This window comes from Prionailurus viverrinus, chromosome C2 (assembly GCF_022837055.1).
Source record: "Prionailurus viverrinus isolate Anna chromosome C2, UM_Priviv_1.0, whole genome shotgun sequence".
Taxonomy (NCBI): Eukaryota; Metazoa; Chordata; class Mammalia; order Carnivora; family Felidae; genus Prionailurus; species Prionailurus viverrinus.
In genome coordinates, this window is record NC_062569.1 from 64,036,903 (window position 1) to 64,064,045 (window position 27,143).

The 27,143-nt window shown below is 40.3% G+C and overlaps 1 protein-coding gene across 3 annotated transcripts in view; it reads right to left on the reverse strand.

Annotated features, from left to right (window-relative positions):
- The window catches only part of TNIK (TRAF2 and NCK interacting kinase), a 392,919-nt gene that overhangs the window by 16,607 nt on the left and 349,169 nt on the right, over positions 1-27,143 (reverse strand). For all 3 annotated transcript variants that reach the window (XM_047874618.1, XM_047874617.1, XM_047874619.1), the window contains 5 exons: positions 23,525-23,709; positions 10,059-10,188; positions 4,799-4,963; positions 2,651-2,762; positions 1,652-1,822 (listed from right to left, as the gene is read on the reverse strand). In XM_047874618.1, the coding sequence (XP_047730574.1) occupies positions 1,652-1,822; positions 2,651-2,762; positions 4,799-4,963; positions 10,059-10,188; positions 23,525-23,709 (763 nt within the window). The remainder of the gene's footprint in view (positions 1-1,651; positions 1,823-2,650; positions 2,763-4,798; positions 4,964-10,058; positions 10,189-23,524; positions 23,710-27,143) is intronic.

Below are 27,143 nucleotides of genomic sequence, written 5' to 3' on the forward strand. Positions count from 1 at the left end.
TAGCATCATTACCTTTATTCCTTTCCTGTAACACCCATCCCTTTCTGGGCTCTTTCTATAAATCCCACCTCAAGACTTCTCCAAGGTGCAGCCCCCCCCCCCCCCCCCCCCCCCCGTCCACGCAGTGATCTCTAGCCTGCCCACCTTCACCATACAGCAGAGGGCCCCATTTCCATACCCCACTGGAAGAAAAGCCCTTCCTCCTTCTCACACAAAAGCTTACGAACGTCTCATGCCCTCAAGGTTCTGCTGTCTGTCAGGGAAATGATAAACCAATGCAAGTGAGGTGTTAAGAGCCTGAGAGTTGCAGAAAGATTGGCTGTAAGGGACCACTCAGGTATCTAAACCTAGCCCAGCCTGTCTCCCATGCAATCATCCCTATTAGAAAAGCTCTAGCAGGTAAGTGGTCTTGTCTGGATAGTTGGCATCCTAAAAATTCATCCGTAGACAAAGTAACTCCCACCTGCCCCTGTAACACACCACACCACACACACACACACACACACACACACCAACACACTGAGGGTCCACTGTGTACTGAACTATATTCACAAACAGGTAACTCTGTGACTTCTCTTGCTTTTTGTACATGTATTTTTTTGAGTAACATACATGTCTATTCTGTCCACAAATTACTCAATATCAAACATGGTCATCTTGTCTTCTGTCTCTTTTCCAGAGGACAGTGCCTTATTCCCTCCATCACATCTCCCATGAAATGGTTTCTAGGCTTCATCTACTTCCCCAAACATCTCAAATGCTTTTGTCCTTATAAGATTGTGGTGCCCCAAACTAGGCCTAGTATTTTAGATGGATACAGATGGGTCATGTCCTTCCTTCATCCATATGTGATGGTTGCAGTAACACAGACCAGGACTTTGACAGAATTTCATCCCAACTATACTGAGTTTGAGGTCAGCTAAAACCCGTGCACCATTTTTTATAAGAACCGTAGGTTGATGTTTTGAACTAAAAGGGAAGGTTCATCATCTGTTGTCCTTTTCCAGTTTTCTCTTGCTACTACTAGCCTTCAGCAATTCACTAAAACATTCTAGGCTGGCTTGTCCGCTGTGAATAGGGGTCATATTTAATTCCCCTTGAAGGGTATTGCATAGATCATACAAGGCAGAATGGGGGACACATCACACAGTGCTGGGCAAATAGTGTGTGGTACATGGTAGCTGGTTCAGCAGCCGACTTTAGCTATCACTATTATGTGTCAAGGTCATTTCTGAATCTGATCTTGTTATCTTGGGCATTAGGTTATCAGCTTTTTTTTTCATGTTTATTTATTTTGAGAGAGAGAGTGTGTGTGCAAGCACGAGAGTGGGAGAGGAACAGAGAGAGAGAGAGAGAGAGAGAGAGAGAGAGGATCCCAAGCAGAGCCTGACATGCGGATCGATCCCACAAACTGTGAGATCATGACTTGAGTCGAAATCAAGAGTCTGACGCTTAACCAACTGGGTCACCCAGGCAGCCCTATCAGTTCTTGCTACATGTAAAATTGCTCTTGATTTCTCCTGAGGCCAAGATGGTCTCAAGTCAGGACTCGACACCCCTGATTCAACCATTGCTCTTCAGATAGTAAGCTCCAGAGGTTTTTAATGTTTGAGGGTCGATGTGTTAACGAGTGGTAAAAAGAAGAACTTACCCCAGAGAGCTGCACAAAGTATTTCTGAATTGAATCGTTTCTTGTATTTTCTGATTTCTGGTGTGTCGCTGTGAGGTCGAATGTTGGTTGGGTTTACATTTACCACTGAAATCTTTCTCGCTTCGTTGAGTTTGGCCTGTTCTTGCCTAAGAAGTTCGCTAGTAAACAGAGCTTTGAGAAAGAGAATCAGAGAAGTCAGTGGCATCTTAAAAAACAACCAGTGGAGGTACGGAGAAGGGGCTTCAAAACACTATGATTTCTCCTCGTTTAGTGTGCATTATGGGAAAGGCACAGAAATTCTGAAACTATGTACATTTTATACTTTTTTTTTTTTTTTTAGTAGACTACAGTATAAGTCATTCACAGAAGCAGGATTTTAACCATTAGTAAAACAGACTTAAAGATACTACTTGGGTAGTTTAGAGAATACATACACACCACCCCCATCTCATAGAACACGGCAATAAAGATTTACTTTTTAAAATTCCGTATCATCAACTGACAGACTAGCCTAAGCCTCCCCTGATGATTAGTGAGCTGCATAAGTCCAGAAAGCAAGGCTCTCCTCTAAATCAGCCAGATCTGTGCGGTAGGAAGCACACACCTAGAGCTCAACACAACCCAACACGCACGGATTAAGTGTCTACTGCGTGCACAGCATTGTACCCAGAAATTGCTTTTGAGAAGTATGTGGTAAGTTTGGAGATCTCTGAGGAACAGCTTTTCCCAGGGCCCCTGGATACCTCTGGGTTCCTACCAGAAGCAAAATAGAAGAGATGAAAAAAAAATGGGAGACAAAGATATTTGTTTTAGAAATCCTACAAAAATAATAATGATAAAAACAAAACAAAACAAACAAACAAAAAAACCAACCTCCCTTTAAGACAGGGCCTAAGCAGGAAATGGCTTAAGTACTAAACCAATAATTCATTTCTTTATCACGTCACACCAGGAAGGAAAACGAAGCTGTTTCTAAAACATCTGGGCAGTTTTGCTTACCCGCGGCTGATGATTCTTCATCCTCTTCATCTTCATCGGTGGGAGATGTCTGGTAAACTCTGGGGTCCACAAAGGGGGTGAAGGAGGCCTTCGTGCTGCTCCCCATGCCATACTAATGGAAAGGCAAGAGGATTAAGAAGAACAGATAAGTACTACAGGAATGAACAATGCCAAGAATACTTTGCTTGGGCTTTAGAATGGTTACAGATTCTTCAATCTATTTAGTTTGTTCACACTCTGACCCTTGGAGTCAAGGTGTGCCTCTCTCTCCAGCTTCTCCCGGTGCTGGCTACTCACTGGCCATTCTGCCTTTGCAGGGCTCCATTAATTGTCAGATTGCAAGAGTTGCTGGGGGCAAATTATATTTTGGACCACATGGTAAGATGACCGTGATGACAGAGCTTATCTCTCCCTTGAAGTACAAACAATCGCATATTGACCAAATGGTCTTAAGAAAAGCTGACACAATAAACTAAGTAAGCATGCCCACATAGCAGTATTTCATCCTGAACATCCGGTCCACCAAAGTCTCCCTCTTGGAGCCTTTGGGCCCTTGTAAGCTGACCTGGTGATGCAGGTGGATTGGTGTCGGCTCAAGAAGCCTTAAAATCTTTAATTCAGGGACAATTTCATCCAGGGATTGAATATTTTTCCCTCCCAGAATGGTCGCTTTAAAAGGATACTCCTATTTTCATGCCTTATTTAGGGACTTCATGAAGATACTAGATTTGCAGGCAATGCACAGAGGGCTTGCTAAAAAAATAAATCTCAATAAAGACATGAAGGCAGACTCGACTAGGGGACAGCGAACTAAATATCAGGGCTTCACCTGGTGAAATTCCATATTTCAGCTCTGCCAAAGAAGGTACAATAACCACTTCCTCATCTTGTCTGTCATCTCTATTCCTTCTACTATGCTCAAGTCCTCTTAATATCACAAACAGACCCACATTCAATATCAGAATATCTCCTTTCAGACAAATGTCTTTAACTGAGTTTTCACTTTCTAGCTTTATTTTCAGGTTGCCATTTAAAAATAAAAACATCTCAGGACCCCTAAACATGTACGGAGGAAACCACGAAGATCCAATTGATTTTCCCTCCACCTTATGAAATTAAAATGATTTCACCCTCTACAAGGTAAGACTCCTTCCAAATGAAGAGCTTTCACATACATTCTCTCCTTTGATCTTTAGAAGAAGTCTGCGAAGGAGGTGGGGCAGGTACTAACATTCCCACTTAGAGCTGGATTAGCAGAAGAATTTGAACCAGAGTCCAATCCCATGGGGTTCTTCTAGGTTCCGTTAGACATGTTCAGGCAGAGGAAACCTGACCACACTGTGGGAAGCCACAAGAGGATATGCGGCCTCCCAAGGCACCTCTGTTTTTTCCCTTGAGGTAGAATTCAAAGGGTGTATCATAAAAAATTAATGTGTGGACAGCATCAAAAACACCAGGGCATATGCTTCATGATTTCCTTCGGGGCCTCCGTGTGATTCATGAAACATGACCAAGCCCCATGAACTCATCCACTGGTCGGGCTTGGATAACTACACCTATGAGCACTGCCTAACAGACTGTATTTATTCAGGCTGTCTCCAGGGACTGTTTCTATACAGGCAAGCTAAATATCCCATTTCTCCCTTTCCCACACAATTTGGAGTTTAGGAAGATGGATGAGAGCCTATCTATCTATTGATTTTTATCTTTCATTTAACAAAGAATTTCAACCTCATTTTAAGTCAAACCTAGTTTGACTAAATCAATATAAACATGAACCTCAACCGTTGGCCATGGGATCTTATATAGGCTAAAGTTTCTCTCACTGGCCTGGGAGATAGGAAATCCAAGTTCTAGTCCTAGATCTGTCACAAGCTAGCTGTGTGCCATGGGCAAGTCACTTAACCTCTATGAGCCTCAGTACTGTCATTTGTAAAAACAGGCATTGGGCCAGATGGTATCAGATCTTTTTACCCCTCAGCTTTCATGATTTTCGTCCATTAAAGTATTTGTGTAAATAGTTATATAGCAACCGAACCAACACATCTCAGGGAGCTTACAAAGCCTTATTCCTGAAGACGGCAGGGTTTTGACACCCCCTGCACCCCCAGGAGAACAGAGCTGTCACGCCTGTTGCCCAGCACCTACCTCAGTCCCAGACTCCATCTCCTGCGGATGGGTGGAGACTCGTCCCAGGCCCTCGGTTGGTGTCCCGGCCGGGGAATGGCTCTGCTGCACCAGGTCTGGGAGGTTGATGTGGCCGGCAAAGCCATTGCTGTCACTGTGGCCAGACCGCTTCTTCTCTCCAGACGTCTGAGGGGGCACAACACATGGGGAGCATCAGAGAGGGATTAGAGAGGGAGGGTGAAGGCCACCGAGTGGTGTCACCCCTCACACAGCACAGGCACAGTCCCCAAACGGACCTGCTGGGGTGTGTGGAAGATAACATTTACATTTATATTTTACTAAGAAAATAAAAAAGAAGTTAAACTTTGTTCATGCTTAGTATATGGACTGACCCTGCGGCCTTGTGCTTCTGCATGAGGGCAGTCAGGGTCACACAGGAAGTGGGAGTTCCCATGGGAAGGCAGGCGGAGGGGCTGAGCTCCTGAGGTCTGCATTTGCACAGTTCTCCCCTGCAGTATTTGTGTGTGTGTGTGCCTGTGGGTGCACCGTTGACTGGATTTGCAGGTATATTATCAGGTTACAGTGATGCGAACCCCTAAGACACATACATGACCTAAAATACTGCTGAAACACAGAGGCTGGGATGAGATAATACTAATAACCCATATACCATGTACGCCAAGAAAACGCAGAGATGCCATCTGCCCAGATCATAGGGCTCTTTGTCAGTCATGAGGTCAAAACAATGATTAATTCACCAGATTGGACAGGAGTTACAAAAAAAATGTACTGAAATAAACTACAGATTATTTGAAGCTACAGGTGTGTGTCTGCTACTGAATCTGAATACTGAATCTCTTACAAGCAAGTATGGTGCCTTGCAGTAAAAAACGGAAGTCATCATGACTAACAAGGAATAGTCAATAACAGTATTTGAACTATTTTGTACAGCATCCCTTTTTAACATCTTTTCAAGGTATTTTGTAATATATATAATATGAGAAGTAGGACAAATGCATGAATTATAAATAAATACACTGCAATTAAGTGGCATGCTCTCAAATTTTTACTGATAGGATTGTATGACCTAACAAGTTTGGAAACCACTGCTCTGCGAAACAAAGCCTCCTCTCAAAGATCCCAGGGAAGAAATACAGGATTAAAAGACAGTTCTGCTTCCTAAAAGCCAGTAGCTACACTGCAGGCCTGGCCAGTATTGTGCTTTCTGATTTAACATTTATGCGACTAGCTCACTGAGGTTTCTTAGAGCAGATCTGATTAAGCAATGATTCCCTTCTTTGCCTTTTCTTTCTTTCATCCATTTAACCAGCATTCCTGAGTGACTACTAAGTGTGAGGCATTTTGTTGAACATGGAGGGATTGGCCAGGATCAAGGCAGGTAGACATACTCCCTGCCTTCCCTGGGGCTGGCTGGCTTGGGCTCACTGGCCTGGCTTCCCCCTTCCAGAGCATGTCCTTGTCTTACAATGACCACTCTGCACCTGCTTCTGGCTAGAAGTGAAAGGAGGCAATTTTGGGGGTAGATGAAACAGATTCCCAAGTTCCTGAAGGGGTGCATGTAACGGATGTTACCAGGGAGCTTAAGAAATAACTGTAAAGCTGCGGTTCTCTCTATTTCTTGGCAACATGCTCCTGGCCTGCAAGCTGCCCAGGAGAGGGGCATTTTCTGGATTCATTTTGTCCACACAGTCTTCATGCATCCACAGCTTGTACTAGTGCCTGTTCTCAGGATCGAACATTTTGTCTTCTCAATGACATTTACAGGGTTCGGTCCTAATTTATCTCACTGTCTCCTATTTTATGTGTACCGGGCAGCTTTTCCCTTCTTCTAACTTCTGTTCAAATACTGAAAGGCTTTTTAACATTTCCCCCCAATCTCCCAGTAGCATAAATCACACATGGCCTCTTTACAGTTTTACGGGCTCTCTATTCTATCCCCAGCATTCTGCCTCGAGCCAAAAGCTGAGGCAGACACACTGGTTATCAAAGACCTGAAGAGGCTAACGAGGGAAACGGCCCAGACAGTGAGAAGCTTGAAGGAATCCAGTGGTGACCGACCCCTGAATCTCCCCACTCTGAGTCATCGGCCTTTTGTCCATTCAACCAGCTCCTTTGAATTAAATACCTTCTGTGTGCCAGGCACTTTGCTAGGAATACAGAGATAAATGAACAACAGCCTGGCCCTCTAGGACCTCCGTAACAGAGCCCAACAATTTCTACAGTCTTCACGCCCTCACCGTTCCCATGGGGGTGGGCACTAAGATTTCCCTGAGTAACAACTTGTGCCTGGGACCATGCCCAACCTTTAGGTATGGTATTCCCCCCAGTCCTTCAAATACCACCACAGGCTAGCTCCCATTATCCTCACTTTACACATGGAAAAACTGCAGTGCAGAGAATTCAGCTGACTTGCTCCGAGTGACACAGGTTGTAAGTGCTGAAATCAGGGGCTGTCCGTTGGGAGAGCCCAGGTGCTCTGGGCTGCTGCCGTGATAGGTGGCTCTGCTCTCGGCCGTAGCTGATTGGAGCTGGAGTGGACGCCTGTTTTAAGCGGATTCTTTTTCCTATCACTTCCCATTACCAGCTGGTCAGTAGGAAAGGTGCTATGGACAGAGGCCCATGGAGTCCCAAGAGAGGCTTCAAGGAGTAAAGGAAGGCTGAATCAGACCCACGGGGATCTGCTGGGTGAAGAATGGGCAACAGGGGAAGTTGGGAAGGGAGAATAGCTCTTCTGACAGATGGGTCCCTATAGACAATGTGGTAGATGACAGCTGGTGTGGTTTGTTCTAGAACTAGAGTAGGGAAAGGTCCTCTGGGACCATAGGTTAGGGGGAGGTAGAACCAGAGGGCCAGGGTATGCATTGATAGGGCAAATTTGTGTGTCTTGGCAGGACTGTGGGCAGTACAGCCAGTATTTTCCTCTAGAACCATCTTGTCCACTCCCATGAGAATGCTGTCTTGAGTGAGTTCTCTTTGATGTTCATCTTGGGGAACTGAACTATAGCACCCTATAAACTAAGCTCTATTATGAGTTTTCATTTTATTTTCTTATTTTTTTTGTCAGGGACATACTTTTATTTGCATTTGCCTTTGTGATACCTGTACTTTTAATGATTCCAACTCAAGGTTGTTATGTTAAAAGCCCACCTTTGGGAAAGGTGGCATTTAGAAACTGAGGGACAAAAAGGTTTTGGGGCCCTCATTATATCAAATTCATAGAAGACACTGGTGAGTGCTATTTTCAAAGTGACTGGCTGTGGTCACAGAATACTGGGGTGCTTTAAATAACACAGAGCCATTTGGATATGCCTGGCAACTGAACTGAAAATGCGCCTCCCAATATCTTCTTCAAGGTACTGACTCTGTCATAACGACTCTAGCAAATTATAAACTGCATTAGAAAGCAGAGTCAGAGAGTCACTCACTCAGAACATTTCCCCTCAGGTTTTCCAAGCAGCAAGTTAGAATGACAGCAGCCTTCTATACTGCCATCAGAATTATCCATTCACCACATTGGGAGATTTATATACCAGCACTACACAATGTCAGCTTGTGCAGCCAAGTCCATTTCTTATTTCAGGCTTACAGGATAGGGCTCTTCAAAGCCTACTTCAAAGATTCAGCAGGGCCATATCATGAAATTCTGGCAAGTTGCTTTGTGAACTACTTTTCCAGTTACTGACCTTCTGCCAATTATTACTTCAAAGGCCTTATTCATCTCAAAACTACACTTCCTTTCTTTCCTGGGAGAGCAAAGCCTGCTATTATGGTTTCCCAAACTATCCTGGCTGTAGAATGACAGATGATATGCATTGTTTCAGAGGCAGAGTAGGAAGGGATAACAAGTAAAAGGAGAGTGAAATGAAATAAATTACAGTTGACCCTTGAACACATAGGGGTTAGGGGCATGGTCCCCCAGTGCAGTTGAAAATCTGAGTAGAACTTCTTACTCCCCAAAAGCTTGACTACTAATAGCCCACTGTTGACTGGAAGCCTTATCAATAACATAAACAGTCGATTCACACATATTTTGTGTATGTATTATACACTATGTTTTTATAATAAAGTAAGCTAGAGAAAAGAAAATGTTATTAAGAAAATCATAAGGAGGAGAAAATAGATTTATAGTATTGGACTGTGTTGAAAAAAACCCACATATAAGTGGATTCACACAGTTCACACTCGTGTTGTTTGGGTCATCTTATGAGTCATACACTATTATTTACGAAATTTTATAGAGGATAACACAGACCCGGGGGGGACATCAAGTAACTCTTGCCCAATGTTACCAGCTATTGTTTTCCTTCCAAGCAGAGACTTGTCAAATTTACACGGTGATGATGAAGTGTGAAAGAAGAGAAGACAAATTCTGATTTGTCAAGGCCCTTCTGGCTGGCACAGATGCAGTGAGGAAGTGCATGTGAAGCGAGCACATGCCTCCCACTCAAATGAAGTGATGTTCCTCGAGTTTAAACACACAAAATCAGGAGTACCTGGGTGGCTCAGTCGGTTAAGGGTCTGACTTGGTTTCGGCTCAGGCCATGATCTCATGGTTTGAGAGTCTGAGCCCTACGTCGGGCTCCACGCTGAATGAGGAGCTTGCCTGGGATTCTCTCTCTCCCCCTCTCTGCCCCTCCCCACTTGCTTTCTCTGTCTCTCTCTCAAAATAAGTAAATGAGCTTAAAAAAATAAAAATACAGATAAAAAACCAAAATCACCCAAAGCAATAGGTATGTTTTTAAGTAGATCTGCATATTTCTTTTTTTTTTTTTAAATAAAAATAGCTCAATAGCCTTTTAATGTTGGTTTAATCAGATAAGATGATATCACCGTTTCTTGGAACTTCTAACCATTTTCTATACATACAATCCACAAGGATAAAGCCATGGGGAAAAGAGGCATAACAAGGCCTCAGATGCTACTGAGTGAGGCCACGCATTCCCGTTCACTGCCGTAGGAAACATCTGGGTTTGCCAGTTTTATATCCTCAAGCTCAAATTCTATACTCTGATTTGCATAGCTTCTACAGAAGAATTCGGACTAATGTAATTAAGTCACACTGCGGAAGCTTAGAAGGATACAGGAAAGAAGGCGGTGGACAACTGAAATCACTCAGCCATTTAGAAGCGCGTGTTTCTTCTGGCTGCCCACCCCCATTCACTATGCTGAAAATACACGCTGCCAGCATTCTCTGCGAAAGCTCTGATATAAATACCACTTAAGGAAGCACTTCCTCTTCACAGTTTTTATACCAACTTACCTCTCTTATCATCAAGGTTCCTTCTCTTGAAATACTGCTGCCGAAAGTGTCTGCGTGAGAAGTCTCCAGCCCGTGCGTGCCGACCATTCCCACATTGTACTGCTCGGTGCTCCCGGGGGCTCCTGTTGGTCTGAGATAGGAAGGAACGGTATTAACAGCAATGTGTGTTTAGGGAATGCCTGTTTCCTGCTTATGTGAATTTTTCAAATTGGGGTAAAATATATGCAACTTAAAATTCACCCATTTTAACCATTTCTAAGGGTACATACAATCAGTGGCCTTAAGTATGTTGTATTTAATTTTTAATGTGGTGCTGATGCCTGAACAGGTGTCCTGCTTCTGCAGCATCCTCTCTCGACCTATTCTCCATGCAGCAGTCCTAGAGAGCAAGCTTCAGACTGTCCAAGGAAAAAAACACTGCCGTCGATGTCAGAGCCCCTTGCAGGCTCTGCAAGGCCTCCAAGCCTTCTCTACTCCTTCTCTGACCAGCAGGCACCCTGACCTGTGCTTTGCTCATGCTGTTGCCCCTGCTGGAAAACTCTCTCCCACTCTGGCTCTTGGCTGGTTGCCTCTCTTAAGTAACAATATTTCATCTTAAATGATACTTTCCTTGAGATGCCTTCTCTTACCACCTAGGTTTTATCCCACCAACCCCTCTTTTTTCTTTCTCTTCATCCTTTGTCTTATTGGTTCTTATCACAATTTATGATTCTTTCTCTTTTTGAGTCTCTTGGAACTTTCTCCCCCTGTCTCATTAGAACATATGCTTATGAAGGCAGTCTTGTCTCTGTTCATTACTGTATACCTAGCGTAGAGCTGGTCACAGAGTAGGAGTGCAACATACATTCATTTGATAAATGGTTTTACACTATTTATGGAGAAGAAATATCAATTAAGGGCATTCTGGCTTACTAGGACATCCATTAGGTAGGCTGTTTAAAAATATGCAGCACTTTTTAAAACCTCTGTAATTACTCCACACTGTGGTATATCTATTTTTAGTTTGTTTCTTGTTCTTGTGTTTAATATCTAACGGAGAAGGTAACAGGACCTTCACATACACCCCGAGAGCTGAGACTCACGTTTTCTACGTGCCCCGTAACACAGACCACAAGATCAAGGGAAAATGAGAACCAGGTAGGTGATGTGATTTGTCTACAGGATTTTAGTTTCCATGCAATCCTCATTGATACCCTGTATCAGCAGCTGCCTCTTTTTTAAAGTGGGTTTATCAAAAATAAAAAAGGTATCAAGGCTTCTCTCATTAAATATATTAATTGTATCTTTTACTATTTTTTTTTCCTTTTAACTGTTTCTTATGTATTTGAAAAAGACATTTCTGGTCTCTTGGATCCTATCAAAGTCCAAGTACTTGATGAAATACTCAATTCAAGAAAGAAGAAACATGACAGACTTATGACATCTCTGGGACAGAGAAAGCATATGTTAAGGATCCAAACAAAGAGGTGATAAAATGGGAAAGGGAGTCCAGACCAAAGAAAAGTGCATAGCAAGATGCTTACTTCAAAACTACTAAACTGGAACAGTGGATTGAATGAATCTAAAGATGAGTTAGAACTGACGTATTTGGGAAGAAAAAGCAGCAATATTTCATTCTCAGAAAGGAGCCATTTATAGCGATCCAGAGACATGGAATAAGAAACTGCTGCAATGAATGCCTGACATATTGCTAGACTGGCAAATCAGAATAGTTCTCAAAACTATGATATCTTCACTCATTTATTTGAAATTTTATTTTACCGTGTGTGTGTGTGTGTGTGTGTGTGTGTGTATGTGGCATATATATGGAATGTAAGGCAGCTAAATATATATATTTATATATTATATATATTTATATATTATAATATTTATATATTATATATTATTATATGATATATATTATATATATAATAGATATATATTATATATTAAATATATAATACATATAATATATTATATATTTATATATTTTATATATATTTATATATGTATATGTACGTGTGTGTGTGTGTATATATATATATATACACACACACACATATATATATATATATGTATATATATATTTAGCTGACTTACATTCTTGTTTGGGACAAGATGGTGTGATACAAATAAGTCCATAAATGGAGCATTTATCAAAAGCTAAAGCCTTCTGGGAAAGGAGGCACTTTCCTTCTTTGTCACTCAGACATCCTTGGCCACTGTCAGAAGTGTAGGTACACCGATGGTGACCACCGCCAGGCTGACACTGTCCAACTGAGTTCCCTTTTACCATTAAAGTTCATGGGAGTGAGAAGATCAAAGATATTTCGGCCCCACTTATTTTTTTCACCCTGATGATGTTTGATTCCCCCCAGTTTCATCAGAAACATGTCAATATGAGTGAAATTTTCATAAGAAAGGTATTTTCTAGAGCTAATTCCATTAAAACAGTTCCTTGATTAATTTCCCATATATCTCAGCTAAAACCTTCCTCAATTTATTTATTTTCAGTATTGTTTTACTAAAATTATCATCATAGGTTCCAATTCTTCCCTATGTAAATTTTATGACAAAGATTTAATCAGCCAATCAAGATGTTTATCCCTGTCATCTTTCAAAGGCTTCTGTGGTCACTACTTCTACCAAGTCCAATGTGTTTGTATTAGTTTTAAAGGTGTAAATTGTATTAGGAAGGTTTGGTTCATCTGCCAAGTTTTAGTCAGTAGCAAGTTTTACAGTGTAGAGTGTTAGCCACTTCAGTTTTACCTCCTGCATATTTTTAGTGAGATTATCTTTTTTCTGGGTTAATTTTTATACTTAAATTTTTATGAGTCAGAACCGCTTCATCTCTGATAAACTTTTATGGTGAACAGTTCAGGCTGTTTTGAGTTTTTAAAAATATTACTTCTACTAGTAATATTCCTTATATTGAATAAAAGATAATAATCTGTATTTCTCCGTTGGCCAATTTTATCTAAAATGGTGAGCAATTTCTCTTAGTAAGGTTAAGGTTGTCTAAGGATTGGTCTGTTTTATTCTGAATCTTTTGTACATTCTGGATACCTTGTTTTAATTGACCACACCATTAATTTTTCTGTTATCAATAGCGGCTTTTGATTATGGAAAATTCCTACAAACTTCTGCATGTTCTGAATCACTTTTCTACAGAATTCTTTTTTTTTTTAATTTTTGAGTTTATTTATTTAAGTAATCTCTACACCCAGTGTAGGGCTTGAGCTCACAACCTTGAGATCAAGGGTTGCATACTATTGCAACTGAGCCAGCCAGATGCCCCAGAATTCTTTTTAAAAGGCATAGTGACCGCAGCAATTTCTTACTTGACACATCTCCAAAGGCAAGGGAATTAAAAGCAGAAATGAACTATTGGGACCTCATCAAGATAAAAAGCTTCTGCACTGCAAAGGAAACAATCAACAAAACTAAAAGGCAACCGATGGAATGGGAAAAGATATTTGCAAATGACATATCAGACAAAGGGCTAGTATCCAAAATCTACAGAGAACTCACCAAACTCCACACCTGAAAAACAAATAATCCAGTGAAGAAATGGTCAGATGACATGAATAGACACTTCTCTAAAGAAGACATCCAGATGGCCAACAGGCACATGAAAAGATGCTCAATGTTGCTCCTCATCAGGGAAATAAAGTCAAAACCACACTCAGATATCACCTCACGCCAGTCAGAGTGGCTAAAATGAACAAATCAGGAGACTATAGATGCTGGCGAGGATGTGGAGAAATGGGAACCCTCTTGCACTGTCGGGGGGAATGTAAACTGGTTCAGCCTCTCTGGAAAACAGTGTGGAGGTTCCACAAAAAATTAAAAACAGATCTACCCTATGACCCAGCAATAGCACTGCTAGGAATTTACCCAAAGGATATAGGAGTGCTGAGGCATAGGGGCACTTGTACCCCGATGTTTATAGCAGCGCTTTCAACAATAGGCAAATTATGGAAAGAGCCTAAATGTCCATCCTGATGAATGGATAAAGAAATTGTGGTTTTGGCACAAAAACAGACACATAGACCAATGGAATAGAATAGAAACCCCAGAACTAGACCCACACACGTACGGCCAACTCATCTTTGACAAAGCAGGAAAGAACATCCAATGGAAAAAAGACAGTCTCTTTAACAAATGGTGCTGGGAGAACTGGACAGCAACATGCAGAAGGTTGAAACTAGACCACTTTCTCACACCATTCACAAAAATAAACTCAAAATGGATAAAGGACCTGAATGTGAGACAGGAAACCATCAAAACCTTAGAGGAGAAAGCAGGAAAAGACCTCTCTGACCTCAGCCGTAGCAATCTCTTACTCGACACATCCCCAAAGGCAAGGGAATTAAAAGCAAAAGTGAATTACTGGGACCTTATGAAGATAAAAAGCTTCTGCACAGCAAAGGAAACAACCAACAAAACTAAAAGGCAACCAACGGAATGGAAAAAGATATTTGCAAATGACATATCAGACAAAGGGCTAGTATCCAAAATCTATAAAGAGCTCACCAAACTCCACACCCGAAAAACAAATAACCCAGTGAAGAAATGGGCAGAAAACATGAATAGACACTTCTCTAAAGAAGACATCCGGATGGCCAACAGGCACATGAAAAGATGTTCAGCGTCGCTCCTTATCAGGGAAATACAAATCAAAACCACACTCAGGTATCACCTCATGCCAGTCAGAGTGGCCAAAATGAACAAATCAGGAGACTATAGATGCTGGAGAGGATGTGGAGAAACGGGAACCCTCTTGCACTGTTGGTGGGAATGCAAAGTGGTGCAGCCGCTCTGGAAAGCAGTGTGGAGGTTCCTCAGAAAATTAAAAATAGACCTACCCTATGACCCAGCAATAGCACTGCTAGGAATTTATCCAAGGGATACAGGAGTACTGATGCATAGGGGCACTTGTACCCCAATGTTCATAGCAGCACTCTCAACAATAGCCAAATTATGGAAAGAGCCTAAATGTCCATCAACTGATGAATGGATAAAGAAATTGTGGTTTATATACACAATGGAGTACTACGTGGCAATGAGAAAAAATGAAATATGGCCTTTTGTAGCAACGTGGATGGAACTGGAGAGTGTGATGCTAAGTGAAATAAGCTATACAGAGAAAGACAGATACCATATGGTTTCACTCTTATGTGGATCCTGAGAAACTTAACAGGAACCCATGGTGGGGGGGGGAAGGAAAAAAAAAAAAGAGTTTAGAGTGGGAGACAGCCAAAGCATAAGAGACTGTTAAAAACTGAGAACAAACTGAGGGTTGATGGGGGGTGGGAGGGAGGAGAGGGTGGGTGATGGGTATTGAGGAGGGCACCTTTTGGGTGTTGTATGGAAACCAATTTGACAATAAATTTCATATATATATATATATAAAAAAAAGAAACTGTGGTTTATATACACAATGGAATACTACTTGGCAATGAAAAAGAATGAAATATGGCCTTTTGTAGCAATGTGGATGGAACTGGAGAGTGTTATGCTAAGTGAAATAAGTCATACAGAGAAAGATACCATATGTTTTCACTCTTACGCGGATCCTGAGAAACTTTCAGAAGACCATGGGGGAGGGGAAGGGGAAAAAAAAGTTACAGAGAGGGAAGGAGGGAAACCATAAGAGACTCTTAAAAACTGAGAATAAACTGAGGGCTGATGGGGGGTGGGAGGGAGGGGAAAGTGGGTGATGGGCATTGAGGAGGGCATCTATTGGGATGAGCACTGGTTATTGTATGGAAGCCAATTTGACAATAAATTTCATATTAAAAAACGATCCATAGCATAGGAGGAAATAAAAATGGATTATGGAGTAAAAAAAAACCCAAAATAATAAAAACCAAAAAAAAAAAACAAAACAAAAAAGGCATAGTGAGTGCCTTTCTCCACATACTACAACTCTTCAAACTGTTGCTCTCTATACTTGACTTCAAGCATCTCAAGGAAACTCAAGTCATTTCTTAGCTTTCAAGTACAATGATTGCTTTTCGATACTTTGAGCGTTTGGCCTCTTGTCTGTCTACTATGACTGACCCTCCAGTCCATCCTTCTCTGCTCCCCTGACCATGTCACTCTTCTGCTTTCAATTTATAAGAGTTCCCAATTAACCATAAGATAAACCTGTGGCTTACAAGCCTTCCTGTATCTGGTCCTTGTGTATTTCTCTAGCCTCATGGTTTCAATGAAACCTACCTTCTATTTCTAACTCTAACAACATATGATTTCTAGCAGTTTCCTGCACACATCATGCTACCAACACCCTTGGGCAACTTTAGTCTATCTTCTGTCCATGAATGGTTCCCTTACATTCCCTGCCTCCCTCTAGGTATTCCATCCTTTACACTGCAGTTCAGGCACTCTCAAACCCCACCTCAGCCCCACTGGGATGGTTCAGTAGGTGGCTCTCCATTCTGCTTCCACAGTATCCCCTGTTCACTTCTAACCATGCACTCAATGCACAGTCCTGCAGTTATCATATCTCAGTAATGTTGGTATCTTCAGTGCCAAGCACTGTGCCTGGCATGCAGGTGAGATCCAGTGAATGTTTTATAAGGCCACAAAGGCTTTGTTTAATAACCCCAGTAAACATTTCATTCAAGTTTATTATCCAAATATACCTCTTTTGTGAAGTGATGAACAGTCAGCTATGAGAAGAATTATTACCATGCTTAAATTGTCCTGAATACCTAATGTTGAATTTTGTCTTTTTAAAATTGACAAAATAACTTTAGCATTGGGTTCACTTTATATACAGGATGTGCCAAAAACAATTTTATTATAATTGCTATTAGAGGAAAATGAAAAAATTTGTTCAGCTATGTCACAGAACTTTATAGCATGAAGAGTGAACTTTGATGTATGCAAATTAAAAAAATCATTTAGGAGGTTGGAGGATCTAAGGAAAGAATGTAGACTGTGAAGAGAGAGAGAGAGAGAGAGAGAGAGAGAGAGAGAGAGAGATACGGAGCATGGGCAGGGGAGGAGCAGAGAGTGAGACACAGAATCCAAAGCAGGTTCCAAGCTCCGAGCTGTCAGCACAAAGCCTGATGTGGGGCTGGAACCTACAAACTGTGAAATCATGACCTGAGCTGAAGTTGGATGCTTAACTTACTGAGCCACCCAGGTGCCCCACAAATGTATTTTAAAAACGTGAGTGGGAGATGGAAAAAGGTTGACCTAAGTAACTCTGGAAATAAATGGAGTCCCCTAAGATTAAAGGTAAAAGAAGCAGCTTGTAAGCACTGTACTCTGACTGATAAAGTTGTTTCCCATAGGTATATTGGTTAACCATTCTGATCCTGCTCTACATGTGTACTGGAAATGAACAACTAAGCAAGAATTGGCAGATTGTGACAGCCAGGTTTCCCGCTGTTGGAGTGGAAATTGACAGGTAAGGAAGGAGAAGGGGCTAGAAGGATCCATGTGGTAATGAATCAGAGTTGGAGATATCAGGATAAACTTTTATTTAATGTAGACACAGATGGATATATATAGAAATATTTATAGATATGTGTACATAATGGGTTAATATACACAATATATATTTCCTTGCTCTGTCAGTTGAGAGGGCCTAAAAGAACTGACTCACTAGTAGCAATGAGCACACCTAGTGCCCAAATCTTGGTTCTAGTATCAGTTTTTAATAAAGGGAATCAAGGCTTCGAGGAGGAACGGGTGATTCCAGGACTAGAACAGGAAATACATGAGGTAAGCCTGGAACATCTTGTAGTGTCAGAAAGTAAAGAAGTGCTTGGTGGGGGGTAGGTCAGCCACAGGCGTACAGAAGCCAATGGAAAGAGCTTCCAATGGTTGAAGGTGGAACAATTTAAGCAGCAAAATGAAATAGTGGATTACAATCCGAAATATTAAATAAATATTCATGAACCTATACTGATATAAATAAATGACCGAATAAATTAATAAATGGAGAAGAGATAAGTTCCTGCAGAATAATTTCAAATAAATTATGTAAATACTCTACCCTAAAGGAACATAACTCCCTACTCCTTAAGTGCAGGCTGTGTGCACTGGCTTCCTTCCAAAGAGTACAGGATGGAAGGGGGGGGATTACATTACAGTAGAGAAACTTGACAAGCATTACCTCAGCCAGATGATCAAGGTCAGTGTCAACAGTCTTAAGTCACACTGGTAGTACATACCCTTGATATGAAGTGATAAAAGTCACATGTGACCTCTGTGATCTTTCTCCTCCAAATCCATAACCTTGTTCTAATCATGACAAGAACATCAGATAAATTCCAGTAGACGGGAATCTATGATATTCCTAATCAGTATTCCTCAAAACTGCCAACTTCATTAAAAAGAAGGTAAGTCTGAGACACTGTCACAGACAACAGAAGCCTAAGCAGATATGGTAACTAAATAACTAAATGTAACAAGATGGGATCTTGATACTGAAAAAGGACTTTAGGTAAATAAAAACTAAGGAAATCTGAATAAACTTACTAAAATGTATCAATACTGGTTTATTAAGTGTAACATATATACATACTAATCCATAACGCTTATAATAGGGATAACCGTGTGCAGGGGGTAGGAGGAGTAACATGGGAACTTTGTACCATCTAAACTTTTTTGTGAATTTAAAACTGTTCTAAAAAAATAAAGTTATTAATAGTAAAAAAATGAAAAAAAGCAATGATTTAAAGAAAAAACACTAAGGCAAAAACAGCTAAAACATTTTATAGTTAAGGTAATCCTTTGTTCTAAAAATTATTTCCGAGGCACAGTCTGGGTGGGAACAATGAGTTGTCCAAATTCCTATAAAGACTATAACAAAACAGAACAAAACACTTCTACTGATTAGAAGGTAAACTATAGGAAACTTATAGTGATTAGGCCACAGTTTTAGAACAATAATTTTCTCTAATTGGATTTGTCAAAGTGTTCCTGCAGGTACTGATTTAATTCAATTCAATACAATACACATTTATCGAACATCTGCTATATGAAAGGCTCTTGGTTTGGCATTGGGTGGTGGCTATAAAAGTTGAGGAAGACATGGCTCCTGAAACTAAAGAGATTAGCATCCAGAAGAGCTTAAAAACGTAACATGAATCCTCAAAAACAAGGCAGGATGTAAATGGGAATGCAAACTAGAGGGAGAGAGAGGTCACTCCAAGAAAAGGCACAGCACTGGAAAAGTGCAAGGCATTTATTTGCAAGAATTGATAGGTCAGTTCTGCTGGAGCATATGTTCAGGGAATCATGAGCCGCAGGGATGAAGAGGGTCATAGGGCACTAGGATACAGCATGACCAGGGCCACGCTTCTGCAACACTAATAAGACCAGAGCTTGAAAAATGGATGGAAAGGCAGAGAGGACCACAGGCGAGGAAGGGGAGCATCACAACAGCCTGGCAGGGCAATGGGGTCAGAAGCTCGGCTTTCCAGTGAAAACAGAATGAAGAAAACACACGGCATGTGGCTTTCATTGTCCAGACTGCATTTTACAAGACTGTACACAGCTCAGGGACTATTCTAGCAGCAGGTAGTCATAACGGTTAAGACTGTGCCTCACATGTACTGTTCTGAAGCAGGTGCACGTACTTGAGGGAAGGTGCTGATACAAAAGGGTGTTTTTTCAGCTTGCTCGAGCTGATGCATATTCACTTAACATACCTTTCCTTCCCTTCTTCCTGTTCTATACAGCTCTTATTTTTTCCTGACTATAAAAATAGTACATGCTCATCATAAAACTGGGGGTCTACATAAAATAAAACCCACTCACAATTGTATAATCCAGTGATAATCACTTTTATAATTTTAGTCTATTTCGCTCCACCCATTACTTTTCTATGCATGAAGCATTGGGAAATAGTGCAGTTGGTTAGTTAGAGAAATAATCTTAATTATGTGCACTCTTAATAGGTGCGATCTTCTACTATAAATATGAAACCAGCACTGTACATAGAAAACAGTTGTTGTTTTTTTTTTTTAATTTTTTTTTCAACGTTTATTTATTTTTGGGACAGAGAGACAGAACATGAACGGGGGAGGGGCAGAGAGAGAGGGAGACACAGAATCGGAAACAGGCTCCAGGCTCTGAGCCATCAGCCCAGAGCCTGACGAGGGGCTCGAACTCATGGACCGCGAGATCGTGACCTGGCTGAAGTCGGACGCTTAACCGACTGCGCCACCCAGGCGCCCCAAACAGTTGTTGTTTTGAACACTAGGATCTACAGCTGCTTGTCTGAATGGCTGGACTCCATTTCTGAGAAGCTCTTTTGTATACATTTCATGGCAGTGAACTGTGTTGCAATCCCAGATATATATGTGTATATATATGGCTCTAAAAATATATAGCACAGAATGTAAAGGCTTATCTTAACAAGATAAATCTTAACAGAAAATAAAACTTATAAGAATGTACATAAGAAGTATTCTAACTCTGAAATACCCTATTCCAAAAGACACAATTGTTTTATAATGAAAATTTTTAATAGTGTGAAGTATACAACTATCATGCTATAGCACAACAGGCTGCTTATATTTTATATTCACGAAAATGCATATATTTACCAAACTGGAATAAACACATATAGACACACCCACACACCCACACCCTTGTCTCTGATTTTAGCTCATATACAAATAAATATTTTTAAATGTTCTTTGTGCACTTCAATCTGTCTAAAATTTACCAATTCTTCAAGAGCCATGTCAACTTTTGCCTCCATTATAAGCATTCAGTGATAGCCTATTTATTATTTCTGGATGATAGCAATAGATCCTCTGAATTGCTTTACCAGTGTCTAGCCTGTTCTCTTTACAAATCATTTTGCTGAAATGATTTCTCTCAAACATAGCACTGATCATGTCATTTCCCAACTCAAGAGGCCTTCTTACCAGTTCCTAATGGCCACATGGTGAAGCACATACTTCTTGGTCTGGTTTCACTAGTCCAGACCACCCCCCAACCCTGCCCAGCACACCCTAAATTCCTACCAGAGTCAACCTTCTGTGCCTTTACTTCAATTTCCTCCTGCCTGCGATTCCCATATTACCCCATGTTCTCTTCTGTCTTGACAACAGTTATTTGTGAACATGTCTTTCTTCTGGATTGGGCTATAAACCCTATGAAGCCAGGACTTGCAATTTCAGTTCAGTGCAACTGAATATAAATCAAAGCCACTGAAGACCACCTCTATTCCAGACATTGCGCAAGGTGTTAAGAGTAGAGAGATGAATGAGACGCAATCTTCACCCTCAGGGATCTCACAACCCAGAGAGGGAGACCATGTAATAAATAGCCTGATTCAAGCACTACCCGAAACTGCAGGGATACACTCAAGATCCAGCGGCCACACAGCAGAAGATACAGGCTCTATCTGTGCAGGCTGGGCTGCGAGTAGGTGATTTCCAAAGGGACAGGAGAGTGCCAGACAGCAGAGAGGAAGTGCATCATGGCCTATTCAAGCAATTCTAGAAAGGTGGGTATTTCTGCAGTGAGGGAAGAAATGGATGTGCCCTTAGTGGTAGCAGGTTGAACACTGTCAATAGCCTTGCAAAATATGACAGGGCTTAAAAACCAAACGTGACTGAACATCTCCTCCAAGGCTGTCTTTGGTCATTCTTCCAAATATTTATATTAATCTGAAGTTTCCATATATAATTTTGTTTCTCTCCAACTAGCCTACAAACTTTTAGAAGGCAGAATTTGCATCTGCACTTGCTGAATGTTTCAAAGCCCTCAGTATGGTATGTAACACAGAGTGGAAATTTTATCAATATTTTAAATACATAATCCACCCTCATCCTGGTTGTTGTAAGCTCAGTGTTTAAAGGGAATTCAAAACATCTGTTAGAAGAATTAACCGATGCTGAGTCAAGACAAAAACTGAAAGGACCAGCATATTTTTCAAAAATGTTTTAGAATAGTGATTTCGCCTCTAGAACAATTTTATTTGCTGTTAAAAAAGCAATTTAATGCAAATTTGTTGCAAAAGTCATATTTTAGCATATTTATGGTTGTCAATAACTGTGTAATCAACAGTAACCCAACAAGTACAAATTTTCAGCTGTGATAATTGGATTTGCCTCTCAGAATTGCTTGTATATAATGATTGTTAATCAATGGATGACGTTCCCTACAGACTGGCCAGCCCTGTCTCTCCAATCTCTGCTGGACAGGACAGTAACCGGTGGCCCGAAATGGCATCTTATCTACAGGGAGCGAGTGTGGTGTGATGGCCAATACTAGTAGGTGGGCTAAAGAAATGGAGGTGAATGAAGAGTGAAGTTGGAATAATCAGCGTCCCACTCTGTTAGATTTATACCAAGTCAGAGTGACAGCACCTTGTGTTTATTCGGGGGAGAAAGCAAGAAATGTATGTGAGTGTGACTGTATGAATCCGTTTGCTTAAACCGGAGAAGCAACAGGGCAAGAGGAATTCTCTCATAGGACCCTATCCAATGAGAAAAAGAAAAGTGAGCCTTTCCTTCACTTAACCAAAGAAAAGACGTAAAGGCTATAAATAATAAGGGAGATATAGGTGGGCATGCATACAGGTATAAATAGCCAAAAGAAGACTGCAAAGAAATGGACAGATGTATGTGGCAAAGTCACAGGCCACAGAGAAAAGGATCACATGAGAGAGACAGCGAAGAAGAAGAAAATCACTACAGGGATATATTTAAGTCAGACACTCAGAAGGTTCTCTGCAGGATTATTTGACCCCTGATTCTTTTGCTGGGATGCTAACCCACACTGCCACATATGTTTGTGTTCCTCATTCCTCCTCGTGTCGAGGTGATGGTGAGGAAGGAACACATGTCTATGCTGTTAAATTTTAACTCCTAAACGTCATTGCCCATAATTCCATGCTTTCAGTTCTTTTCATTTTTTATAACTTTTTAAATGTTTATTTACTTTTGAGAGAGAGAGAGAGAGAGAGAGAGAGAGAGAGAGAGAGAAGCAGAGCATGAGCAGGGTAAGGGCAGAGAGAGAGGGAGACATGGGAAGCAGACTCCAGGCTCTGAGCTGTCAGCACAGAGCCCGACGTGGGACTCAAACCCACGCACTGCGAGATCATGACCTGAGCTGAAGTCGGCCACTTAACAGACTGAGCCACCCAGGTACCCCTCCACTCTTTCAGTTCTAAGGGGGACAGGCAAGTGCCAACGGTCTGGTTGTCATCATTTTCCCTGGAGATGAAAAGAACCAAGAAAGTGTCACCAAAGAGAGAGTCAGTCCAATGAGAGTACCTAGATAAAGCATATGCAGGTACAAATGCCACTGTGTATTATTCTAAGTGACCGTGTCTGTGGAGAGAGGTACTTACAGAACTATGCTCTAATAAACACTCCAATCCCAAAAGTCAGTTGATCCTGCCAGAGACCCATAAACGATCCTATATTTAATTCCTATTTCTTGTCCTTTCATTTTGGAGACCTAGCCCTCCCCGGCCGACATCGGAAAATCAGCCCTCTTACATCAGTCTGGGTATGTCACTGACAGCCACTGTCCCGTCATGGGCCTCGCTCTCTCCATCTTCCTCCTCTTCATCACTACTTTCCGACTCCTCACTAGAGGAGGAGTAATCAGTCACCTTCTTCAGCGGGCGGTTTGTTTCTTCAATCCGGAGTTCTCTTAATTCTTTGGCTAATGCCGTCAGATCCTACAAAAGAAAAGTTTGTTCAGCATGTAGGAATTGTAGATACAACAAAGTCACATCTCTCAGCAAGTCAGTGCTCCAGCTTAAGCAACAAGAAAAGAAAGCTCTATATAGAACGGTTACAAACATAGTTGCTGCATGGAACTCAGAAAACGATGTTTGTAGCACAGAGAAACTAGAAAAGAAAGATGAAATAAATTTAGACTTTGCTCAAAACCAATTGCTAGACTGAGACGGCTCAGTTCTGAATATACGCGTGTATATATGTGTGTGTGCGTTGTGTGTATACACATATATACAAACATCGGGTTCTCATTTTATTTTGGGAAGGTGAAGTCGGTCACCCTCAGAGTTTATGGGAAAACACAGGGGATTAGCAATTGTTCCCCAGTATTTTGGGTCTCCTGCCAAAGCCACGGTCATGGCCTCTCCCCTCTTTGATTGCTACTGTACCAAAAATCTAGCATCAGTCACAGAACAGAGCAATTCCCAAGGTTCCAGCTACTACAATGGCTCATTTGGTGGGTCATCATTCCCTGGAGAGCAGAGGCACCACATCAAATAATGGCCCACCCCAAAGCCTAGTGCCACTGAAATTTATAGCCACGGAGCTGAATTAATCAAGAGGAACAACAACAACAACAAAATCGAAAAGAAAAAAGAGAAAGGAAAAAAAACAAAACAAAACAAGGAAATTCTCTTCCAGAACGATAGGTGTTTCATTTTCTTTTGTTTAAAATTACAGTCACCTGGCAGAAACCCTTATGAGGAATACCAAAGTGCATGTGCAAACACCAAAAGAGAAGAGATCGTTTTTCAGTTTTCCATGAGTATGATGCAATCTTTAGCCTTATGGATGTGATGATGTGGTATTTAATCACCAGGCACATTGCAGGCAGTGTGCTGAATCTCTGACTACCTTTTATTTCACATGCTTTCAGAGCAATGCAGAGGGAAGCAGTTCTGCAAAAGCATGGCCGCTCTAATTTGCATGGGTTAAACTGCCCATGGCACGTAGCATGCAAATGAGGAAAAAGCAATTTGATATCAGTCTTACCATTTCTCCCTATATTAGTGACCCATGTGGGAATCAGAGCATTCAGTGAGAGACAGGGGATTAGGGAGAAAGAAACTCATTGAAAGATACTAAATCCCACAGTTTTCTTATGGCCATATTCTCTCTTTATTTCAATTCAGAAATGTATTTGTCCAATTCACCTGATGTAAGATTAGAGCAATGTAGGTGATCTAAATGATACCTGATAATCTATCCTAATTGGTCAGAAGAAAAACTGAGATAAATGTGTATCGTTAAATTATAAATATAATTTTATTTTGAGGAGATAACAAATCATCATGTTTCTTTACTGTCACCTGTATATCAGGCATTACTATGTTGGTTAAATGCTTCAGGTATTTTATTTGGTGTAGAATTTAGGAAGGTCAAGGGGCTAAGTGAAGGTCCAGGGTCATTTCTTTCTCATTTCATAATAAAGTCAAAGGAAAGCACGACTTTTAAATTTGTTCTGAAGTCACTTGAATTGAAGCACTTGGAAAAGGGTAGTTTCTGAAAATTCAAATTGTGCATTTTCCACCCAAACATGCTTGCTGGGCTTTTACACACATGCACACACGCATGGCCTCAATCTCAGTGGATATATTTACCCCATCTGTGAAAGTGAAAATAGAATTCTATTAAAAAGACTCAAAGGTGTTTAAATATAACGTATACCATTAAAGACGAAAATTACCACAGAGACAGAATTTTATGCAAATCTACTTGTTTCTTTGGCAATGGGCCAAAACAGGAAAAGCCAATATTCAGATTTCAGCTTATACTCCTCATTTCCTCTTGACATTGCCAATGTTTACCTTTATCAATTGAGAAGAAAGTGAAGGGTAATGCAATACTTGAGCACAGTGGGAAATATAGTTTGGATATTTGTTAAAGCTATGAACAGAAAAGGTATTACAATCTTCCGAACCAGTAAAATAATAACAAAATTTATTTTCTATTTTGTCTTCTATATTTTAGGAGCATGTTAGGTCTCATCAAAGAATATAAGGCATTTAAAATGTTACTTATCATTAAAAAAAGCATTTTATTATAATTTAAAGAGAGAATATGGTTTAAAATAATTTATTTCTAATGTCAATAATTCTGAGTAAAATATAATAGTATTAGCTATGATTTATTTAAATTTATAATACGTTTTCCCCGTGGATTCATTTTCCTTATCTTTGACATTTCATGACAAGATAAAAGAGATTTTTAAAAAGTCAAAACTATTTAGAAATGTTTAGCTTGTCCAAAGCCCATTGAATTAAAGAAACTCTCATTTGTAAAAATGACCTGAATTTTTCTAAACACTGTATCTAGGAAAAGTTTAAAGTTCTGACCTGCTTTACAACTTCACTTTTAATTAGAATTTTTTTTTGTTTCTTCATTATTAAAAAGTTATCTTTCTTGAAACACTGGAAGTAATTGCAAATTCCTTTTAAGTTTACTTGGTAACAGCTTGGACGGTGAGACGTATATGAGACTCCCGAGGTACCAATAATGAGTAACTCGAAGGTAATACCCCAGTCAAAGAAAATTAATCTTCCATTGCCAATAGTCTACATGCTTAGCTGCAGTTTTGTTCCTTATCCATCCACTCTGGAAAAATTTACAATAGCAAAGTTATAGAAAATAGACACAATCTAAAATTGACACCATTGGGTTCAGGTCCACTTTCATACATTTTATTTTCTGACAATACCAATTTTCTCCATATAATGAGTTTTTGTGGTAATTTATTGCTTGGCTGTCTCAAGCCTGAAGCTAAAAAAAATTTCAAAGAAGAGAAAAAAAGTGCTATTTAGTATGGAAATATTTGAGAAATGCACAACTAAAAAAGAAATACGGCAAAATGGTAAGATTTTTTTGACTATGGAGTAAATGTGAAGATAGGAGACTCTTACCCAAAGGCTTGTTTGATGTAACACTTTTTAGAATTAACTGGATATATATTTTTTCATTAAAAAAACTCTTATTTAATCTGACAATTATGTAGACTTTACCTCAAAAGGTGCTCTTTTGGGTCTCTTTTTAGAAACAATGTAGTTTATTCAGACTTTAGTTCAATTTTTTGAATTATTAAAATAAAGGTTAAAAGTTTTTAGGCTGGTTTTTTTTTTTTTACATATGAAAATAATTTATCTCCTTTTTAGGAAATCTTAAGAAGTGACATTGGGGAAGTTACTTAACTCCAGCATCCTCATCTGAGAAAAAAAGCTTTTAGATCACTAGCTACTGTTCAAGTTTTGTCCTGTCTATGGGTGTGCGATGGGATTTTTCAGATTCTTACACAATAACAAAAATATAGTGCTAAAGCCAGTATTTGCTTATGTATCAATTTTCATGTCATATGTTTAACTGCTAGAGTGAACAGAAT